This window comes from Raphanus sativus, chromosome 4 (genome assembly GCF_000801105.2).
Source record: "Raphanus sativus cultivar WK10039 chromosome 4, ASM80110v3, whole genome shotgun sequence".
NCBI lineage: Eukaryota > Viridiplantae > Streptophyta > Magnoliopsida > Brassicales > Brassicaceae > Raphanus > Raphanus sativus.
The window spans coordinates 10,726,091-10,735,464 of NC_079514.1; the positions used below are offsets into that span (position 1 = coordinate 10,726,091).

The 9,374-nt window shown below is 31.5% G+C and overlaps 1 protein-coding gene across 1 annotated transcript; it reads right to left on the reverse strand.

The window, feature by feature from the left end:
- Positions 1–5,688: 5,688 nt before the first annotated feature.
- On the reverse strand, positions 5,689–6,939 carry LOC108850244 (probable membrane-associated kinase regulator 1). Its single transcript, XM_057006859.1, has one exon. It carries the CDS (start codon positions 6,833–6,835, stop codon positions 5,843–5,845), a length of 993 nt encoding a protein of 330 aa, XP_056862839.1. The 5' UTR covers positions 6,836–6,939; the 3' UTR covers positions 5,689–5,842.
- Positions 6,940–9,374: the final 2,435 nt, after the last annotated feature.

Consider the following 9,374-nt stretch of genomic DNA (forward strand, 5'->3'; position numbering starts at 1 on the left):
AAATGACGTGGACAGCTTAGAATTTGAGGGTATTCCCCTTTTAGTATAGTATAGATGATTACAATGATCCAGGTTACAAGTACAATTCTGGTTTCTTATTTCTCATTCCTCTAATTTTGGGTGAATTTGATATATAATCACACAAAAAGAATACATTGTACCTTTATGTGATAGATAAAATATTTAAAATAAAACAAATTTTTGACTGAAAAAAATTAAACCTAAATCTATTAAAGACACATATCTAATCCCCGGATGGAAGGTATAATTCACGGATAGATTCTCTCCCGAATATTTAAGTGGGCCGAAATGCAGTAGTTTATATCCGTGTTGGATTACCAGAAAAATTTGACTTAGTTTCGCATAATAGATGGATTGAATCTGAAATGTAGTGACATCTTAAACCCTTTTCCTTACCACTTGACCATAAGTTCCCGGTCAAAATAAAACATACTATCTCCATTCTTAAAAATAAGATTTTTTATACAATTCGTACATATTAAGAAAACAATCAATGTTTTCAATTAAATTTTTTATTTATATTTATTATACATTTTCTAATAACTATAAACCAACGAAGCATGAACTAAACTAAAGAGTTTTCAACTTCTCATGCAGTTTTACTATGAAGCATGAACTAAATTAAGTGAACACCTTACTGATCATTAGTTTAATCGAAAAATAATTCTTTTAATTGGGTTCATACATAGTAAGTATATAAATATTTTTACGGAACTGCAACTAAAATATAAGCTGATCTAAACCGTGACTATTATTTCTGTAAGAAAAAATGTCATTTAGGAGAATAATTTTCATTTTGTATTATTTGCAGGTATAATCATTCGCCTAGTTAGCTCACACCAGTCACCGTATAGTCCTCCTCTTAATTTATGCGACGGTGCAAGTATTAATTATTGTCGTTGATAGGAGTGAGACATAGGATATCGATGCTACCAAAGATCTTACTAAACACATGCCCCTGTTTGTCATTAACTCTCCATTTCCATGAAACGCAAAGACAAATTTCCAACCTATATCTTTTTATATTTACTGCTGCTTTCGATTAATCACATCAATCACACTAGCTATATACTATAGTATATACTAACTCCACATTACATCAATTTTGTTTGACACAAACAGTCAATATAACTTATATAACAAACCACATAGCAAGTAGATACCTATACTGAAAATGTATTCAGTATTCCCATTTTCACAATCTGTAATACTCCCTCCGTTTCTTAAAGAGTATCGTTATGACATTTTTCACACAGATTAAGAAAGTTGTTGAAATATATGTAAGTTGTAATTAATTATACCTCTTTGACCAATAGTATTTTAGATAAATAAAATTATTTATAAAATCAATGCAATTTGTAATTAGTTTTCAGCTGAAAATTAGTATAATTTATATTGGAATTGTAAAGTGACACTCTTTGTGTAATAAAAAAATGACCTTAGAGTGATACTTATTATAAAACAGAGGGAGTAAGATTTTGAAGAAAGTGATAATAACGATGAAGAGGTCACAATAAATAATGATAATAATTGAAATTCAATGTACTTGTATTTATAAGCATGAAGATGGTCAAGAAAAAATGAAGAGCCCTCATCATTAATGAGGACACTGTTGGCTATGATTAAAAAGATATATAGAAGTAACTATTTCCAGTTTATAGTGTACAAAGATGGACATTTTTAAGTTGACAAAAAAAAGATGGACATTTTAAAGTTGACAAAAAAAAGATGGACACTTTAAACGTAAAATTTAATTTGATCCTATTTTCGTTTGATTGGAAAAAATTATATATCCATAAAGTTTTGGATAGAAGAAGTAAGTATATCAGCTATGATTAAAAATAGGGAAAATTGTTTTTTTGGGCAAAAAAAACAGTAACTATATCCCATTAGTCTAATCTTATATTGGTTATGTCCTATTAGACTAATTTTTTTTAAATGGCAATACTGCCCCTAATTTCAATTAAAATACGAAATAATAATGAAAAAAATATATTAAGTATTAAATTATATTTTCAAACGAAAATGATTAAAATAATATATTTAAAATCCAAGAAAAAAAAGAAAAACGACGAAGACATTTTTGCATCAGGACCGATCGATCCCATAATCACCCGATCGATCTGAATCAGTCGATCCAGATAAATGTCTAGAACAAAAAAAAATTGCAGACCATATTCTGATCGAGCGAAGCCCAGGTTAGCCGATCTGCTATAGCTCGATCGACAGTAGATTGATCGGTCGTATATTGGAGACCGATCGATCCCGTGTCCAGGTTAGATTTCATAAAGTGTAGATTTTGATTTCTACGGATTTTAGAACTATATGTTAAGCATAGAATGTGTTTTCTAAAGATTTTTAGATTACTATTATTTAAGTAGAACACGTATTCTAAAAAAAGTATATTCAATGAAAAAAAAGTAGAATACGTTTTCTACTATGTAGAATGTTAATTCTACCTTTTTTAGAACAAAATATGAATTTATGATTTAAACATTTTTTGAACTTAAAAAATATATCTATAAGTTGATATAAGTATTTCATCAGCATTTACTATTTTCTGAATTTTTTTTTGTTTGCTAAACTATTTATTTGATTTATTTTAGAAAATATTAAAGGGTATTAGAGGAAAAAATGGTACAAAAAAGAAATTAGACTAATGGGACATAGTTGCTGTTTTTTGGCCCAAAAAAACAATTTTCCCTTAAAAGTATATAGAAGTAAATATTTCAGTTTATAGTGTACAAGGATAGGCATTCTAAACATTAAATTTAATTTAGTCACTTATTATTTTTTATTTGATTAAAATCTATATATTTCATAAGGTTTAATATCAAATCAAATAGTAAAATATAAAATCCGTAAAAACATATCAAATACACATATTATTTTCAAAAACTGAATCCAAACTGTATATAAAAATTAAGTAATGTAATTATTTATATGCATATCTTATAATGAAAATTTGATTTGTTAATTTGTATGCTGTTATGGCGTTTATTAAAAGAAAAATCAAAAATTCAAAAATTTGAGTATCTAAAACTTTCTAGATCGAAGCAAATTATAAATTTAGCTATTCGTTTCGAATAGAACGGATCACCGATATTGCATTTTTAATATCTGGTATGCAGTGGCGAATCTAGAATATTTATTTACTGGGTGCATTATCGGTAATAAAAATTAAAAGCGCATAAATGAGATTTGAACCTGTGTTATTACGGGTGCCGTTGTTGACTTTTACCATCTGATCCACCAAAATATTAGTGTTCCTAGCTTTAAAATTTTAAGTTTTAAAATATTTGTTGGTGCAAGTGCCACCACACCTCATAAGGTGGCTTCGCCCCTGCTGGTATGTACCTATGGTAAGATTAGTATTGGTTAAGAGCTCCCGATTGGGGTTACTAGATGGCCTAGTGATGTAAATACTAGGCACCAAATTGAAAAGAAGGTTGACTTTGACCACATCAGAATCTTTATTACATACCCAACGCTTCTCAATGTAAAGATGCACATGCATGATGCATCCAACCACTTAGAGCCAAACATATGCATATGTGATTAATGTTTTTGAGCTTCTACTCCACGTATACGATTGATTGTACGACCATCATAATACATTTTCAAGATACCATAACAAAATCTATACAACATGTGCATTTTCGTGCAGTTCAAAACTTCAAATTAACCAGTTAATGGTATAACTACAAGATATCACCAATTAAAAATTAGGATTGTAGTGTTTTTAATGGAAATTCAGATTGATCTATGTGACATGCAAACAATTGAATTTCAAGCAATTTAATCATTTAGAGTTGCTAAAATAGGGAACAACAAAGATCGTATATGTTGCTATTTGAATTGTGGTCTGGATCCACATAGGAATCTTTCCTGCTCTGCATTCGGATATATATTACTATAGTTTTAATTGGTAAACATCGTTTAATCGCATAATGATGAAAATAGTTAAATTGGGTAAAAACTTAATTAAGCTACGGAAAAATTAAAATTTGTGAAATTGCAAAATACATTAATAGATTTATTGAAAATTTTATATGGTATTTACTCTATTATTAATGTAAACAATTCAGCTAATTATTATAAATGTAAAAATGACTAAAATTTATTTTAAATACTTTACTTATTATAAATATTTAGCTTATTTTCAATATGTTTTTAACAGTAGATTGACATCTTATAATATTGTAAAAAGATTATTGTATAATTTTATAATGTTATAAAATAAAATTTTATTTTATTTTATTAAATGTTTAAAATGGTATTAATTATTATATAATTTAATAATATGAAAGTGTTGATTTTATAGATAATTTATTAAAATTCACTTTTCACTTAATAACATTTTTTGTATTTTTTTCAGAAAACACAAACTTACTTTTTTTTCATTCTGCAATTTTATTGATTGACATAATATTTAAAACACCATTCTACTATACCACCGCAAGGTAACCAATCAAAATCTATAATTTACTAGGGTTAAAACCACCATTTTTAACCAATAATAAAGTTTATTAGTATTGGTTTTAACCTGCTGTTTTCACCTGTTTTACCCATTTTCTTCTTATTTTTGTACGTATTTTACTTATGTTACGTTTATATTGATCAGTCTACCGTTGCAATATAACTTGTTCTGCTCTCACCACCGAGTCGGTGGTTCTATGCTTGGTTCTTTTACTTGTTCGTGAAAGTTGAAAAATTCTATCAACAAAACAAAGATCGTAGGTGCTCATTTGTAATTTGTAAATTAGAAGGTAAATAAAAATGAAAAATTAATACTCGCCCTTTTTACCTATTTCATATTTTCAATCAATCAATCAATTCGACGTGTGTTATTTTCTTAAATATAGTATGAAAAGGTACATTATATCAATCCAATGAGTAACATTACTTTCAGTTACTTTTTAGCAATTTCGTAGGTTACATCATGTCTAAATCATTCTTAGAACAATGACTATATATATTTTTGGCAAACAAATGTCTTCAAAACATACACACACGCACAAATGTTTAGAGTGACATTTTTTTCTTTTCTGAAACTTAATGTTTAGAGTGACACTGTCACAATAATAGCTGGACATAGATATGATGCAAAGAAATATACTATTTAAAAAGAGTTGGATATTTCAAGTGAGATCACTGATTGAGATATTAAAATGGAGAAGGCACATTAATTTATGAATTAACAGAGAACACCGACAATAACCACATAGAGAGGAAGGTGATAAGGTACGAAGAACTGAACCATCGCAGAAGAGTACTGATGAGTACTCAATAATCCAATTCTTCAATTATTTAAAAAATATAAACCCCACCGTCGTTTTCTTGTTTCCCTCAATTATTTCATAACGTCTCTATGCTCTCTAATTTATTTATCTATTAATCAATTCAACAGACCGCAAGGTATGGAAGCAGAGAAAACAGTGTTCGTTGGAAGCATTCTTTTTGGCTATACCATGAAAATCTATACAAAAGCCTAATGAACTTATATTAATTGGATAAATACAATACTGGTTTTGTTTTGCGAATGAAATGTATGAGTTCTGGTCCGTAAAAATCAAGATGGATAACATATATAATATGAAAAGGAATTGAAATCAAGATGGATCATGAAATGAACCCACCAACTACAATGTCTTATTCTGAGTTAAGTTAATCAAACAGATAAAATAAACCATTAACATCGTTAATTATATCGGATGTTTGGATCGCACTTGCAATTCTAAGACAAAAAAATAGAGTAGATTAAAATTTTAAAAATGTCTAGAAAGACAAGAACATAAAAACATAAATGAGATGCATCAAACTAGATCTCAAGACTACTAACCATATTCTTCTGCATCATTGAGTTCTTGCAATGAGCAATAGCTCCTTGAATAGCACTCTGCAACTCTTCCATCGAAGAAGACATACTGTTGTTGATGCTGCTGCTGCAGCTACCTCCTCCTTGACCCGGGAAACCGCCACGTGTCAGCACGCCGGAGTGACTCGGAGATGACCTCATCGACGACGGACAGCTCGCCGCGCACCGTCCACGTTTCGTGTATTTCATCAGGTTTCCTGAGAAAGAGATAGAGATCCCGCCGCCGCCGCTGGAGGCAGCGGCCGGAATGGAGGTGATGGCAGAGGAGGAGGAGGAGGCGACGGCGGAGGTTCCACGGATGTTCCCGGAGTGTTTGAGAGATAACTGCTCTGTTTTCGAAGACGCGACAACGGTGTTGCTCTGTTTCTGAGACAGCTTGTCGTATAAAGGTTTGACCTTTTTCATGTATTTGCGGATTACCTCTTTCGCCGTTGAGCTCATTCTCTTCACCGAAGACGGAGCCGCGGCGGCGGAGACGGTTTTGTGATCTTTCTTGAAAACAGAGGAGAATCTAGAGAGCGAGAAACCACCGCTAGTGTTCTTCTTCGTCGGTTTAAAGAACAAATCTTCCTCGTCGGTTACGGAGCTAGGACGGGAAGAGTCGCAGCCATCGAGCGGCGGAGGGCGGAGGAGAGGAAAAGAGGCGGTGGAGTCAGTCGAGGAGGAAGACTCGGTGGAGTCACGTGCGGCGGAGGAAGAGGAAGTGTAGTCAGAGGAGGAGGAAGAAGAAGAACAGAGTGTACGGACGAGAGAGAGACGAGGGGAGAGCTGAAGAGGGAGGAGCTGGCCTTTGTAGAAGAGCTCATCGGCGGGACAGAGCGAAGAAGAAGCTTTTCGAGGAGAGATGGAGACGTTGAACTCGAACTCCGATGAAGATGACGACGGAGATGAGTGAGAACGCGGTGGCGAGGGACGTGGACGTGGTTGACGTCTCATCGCGCTCTTATCTCTCTGCTTTGTCTTTAGCTTCTTCTATGTAAATAATAGAGTGCAATGTTTTTTAAATGATTTTTTTCTTGTTTTATATTTAAGAGACTGCTGAAGTACAGTTGATATCATGAGAAAATGCCACGATGATCGCTAGGTTGAAGCTGTAGTCACATGCAATGTAATTAAATAGTGTTAAAATGGACCACAGGATTAGAGAGACGTTTAATGACGCCTGATTAATTACAAAAAAAATTAATAATCAATCTGTAGGAGTGAGGAGTGAGAGCAAAGCTAGTTGTGACTTGTGAGTTTGTCACCTATGGTCCGATCTCTCTTCATCCCGGAAATTATGGTTGAAGTTTGGATTTTATTGACTTTGTTGGCATCTCTTTTGTTTATAACTAGTTTAATTTAATAAAATGGTATTTCTTAATTGGCTCTCTATATTTGTTCTAAAAAGAAATAGATTTAGTGATGAATGTGATTGGTTACAATTTACAAGTGGTTTGAATAGTGTTTTGGCAAAACAATATAACTTGGTTCGTCTCGTGTGACTTTCAAGACTCTCCAAAATTAAGTCGGTATTAGATTTTGACCCACTTTTAAAAAGGTGGGTATATTTTTTTATTTTACATTTTTAACATTTAATTTTTATAATTGTATTTTTAATTATATATGTATTTTTATTTGTGTAAATTTTCTTTTTTAAATAATTAATAAGAAGCGTTAATAATTATATTAAAATAATTAGACCATACCTATACTAATAGATCGTGTGTCTGTTTTAATAGTATTAATTAAACCATAAGACATCAATGAAAAGTATGATGAAATTACGTTGAATCAAAAGGAAGAGATTTACTAATTACTACTATTGTCTGAGCTTGAGTGTGAGCTATTTTGAGGGAAAAGGGGAGAGACACATGCAATATACTCTTTCTCATATATGGAGATACTCAAATGTTTTGGACACTCGACCTGGCGATTTATTTGTGTTTAACTAATCTTTTACAATGGACCGATTAGCGCTTCACTTCACTTTTTTATATTTGTTTTAATAACAATATTTAAAGATAAATCTACTCTACTCTATTTCTTATCCTAAGAAAATATTTTTTCTTCTTTATATATATTTAAGGAAATAAATAGTAATTTTTATTTTGTTTTATATTTAGAAAATGCTATTTTAGAAAAAAATATTTGAGTAGATTCAACATTTATTAAATAAAGAAAAAATAGCAAAATATATTGGAGATGATATAATGAAATATTACATTATCAATAGAAAAATATTGTTGTACAAGGTGCATTTGTTGTGAAAGAGAACAAACATCTGGAACACAAGTAGCCAATAATAAAAAAAAAAGTAGCCAATAATACCTTTTGAAGATTGATGTTAACCTCACTGTAATTTGGATCAGTAATGTAACTATATGGTGATGCAACTATATGTATTTTATTTTATTTTACCAAAAAATTATATATATTTTATAACGAAATAAACGTCATCGTCGCGTCTTGTCGGAAAATACAGCGGGGAAGTTTAAAATAGTGATTCTATCACGTGATGCTAACGCCATGAGTGGCGCTTGCTCATCTCATCTCTGTTTATTTGATATTAGTTCTTTCTTTGGGTCAATTTTTTTATATAAGTTTATTACTAATAGATTCTCTATCAGTCTCGTATTATTATATTCTAACTAATACATGATTAAGCCGTTTATATTGTCGTAGATCAAATCATTCTCTTATTTGCAAAACAACAACTTTATTATACTATATCAGAGTCATGGTGGTGTTGGAGGCTTGGAGCTAGGACCGGCCCTGAATAATGCGTGATAAAACATTTGTAATATGTCCCCAAAAATTTTGAAGAAAATTACATAGAAATAAGTCCCCAAAATTTTTTTTAAGCCTCTAAATTTTTTATTTACATAGACAGTACAACAAGCCCCCAAAATCTCAGGGCCGACACTGCTTGGAGCCATGTTTATTTTCCACATGTCTAGAAGAAAAATGGGTCTTGGGACTTCATTATGATTAGGTCCTTTTAGTTTCAAAGTCCATTCACTACTTGTGCTCCTTGTCATCTTTGGCGGTCTACCAATTGTCTAATTCAATCAACAATCTCGATTAGAGAACCAACCTAATAGTTTTTGTTCATTGTTTCCTGAATGGTCATATCACATTGAAATACATCCGATCCCACCATGGATTCGCAGTAGAGAAAATAAAATACAAATGCCAGTTTTGGTATCTTACTCAGATGATACCACTACCCTAAGCTATTTTTACCCACCAAAAACCAATGTTGTTTTTTTTTTTTTTCTAACTTGTTAATATCATTAAAATGAAGATTCTGAAAGTACAAATTAGTACAATCGAAGAGATAGGCTGTCAAGGCAAAAAAAGTTAAAAACAAGACAGCAGACTAATTTAAGGCCAACAAGAAGATAAAGGTTTCAAGCGAGCCAAATAACCATCAGACCATGGAAAGCTTTTCTGTCCTTCCCGGCTGAGATGATGTTGCGGATTTCCTTGTCAA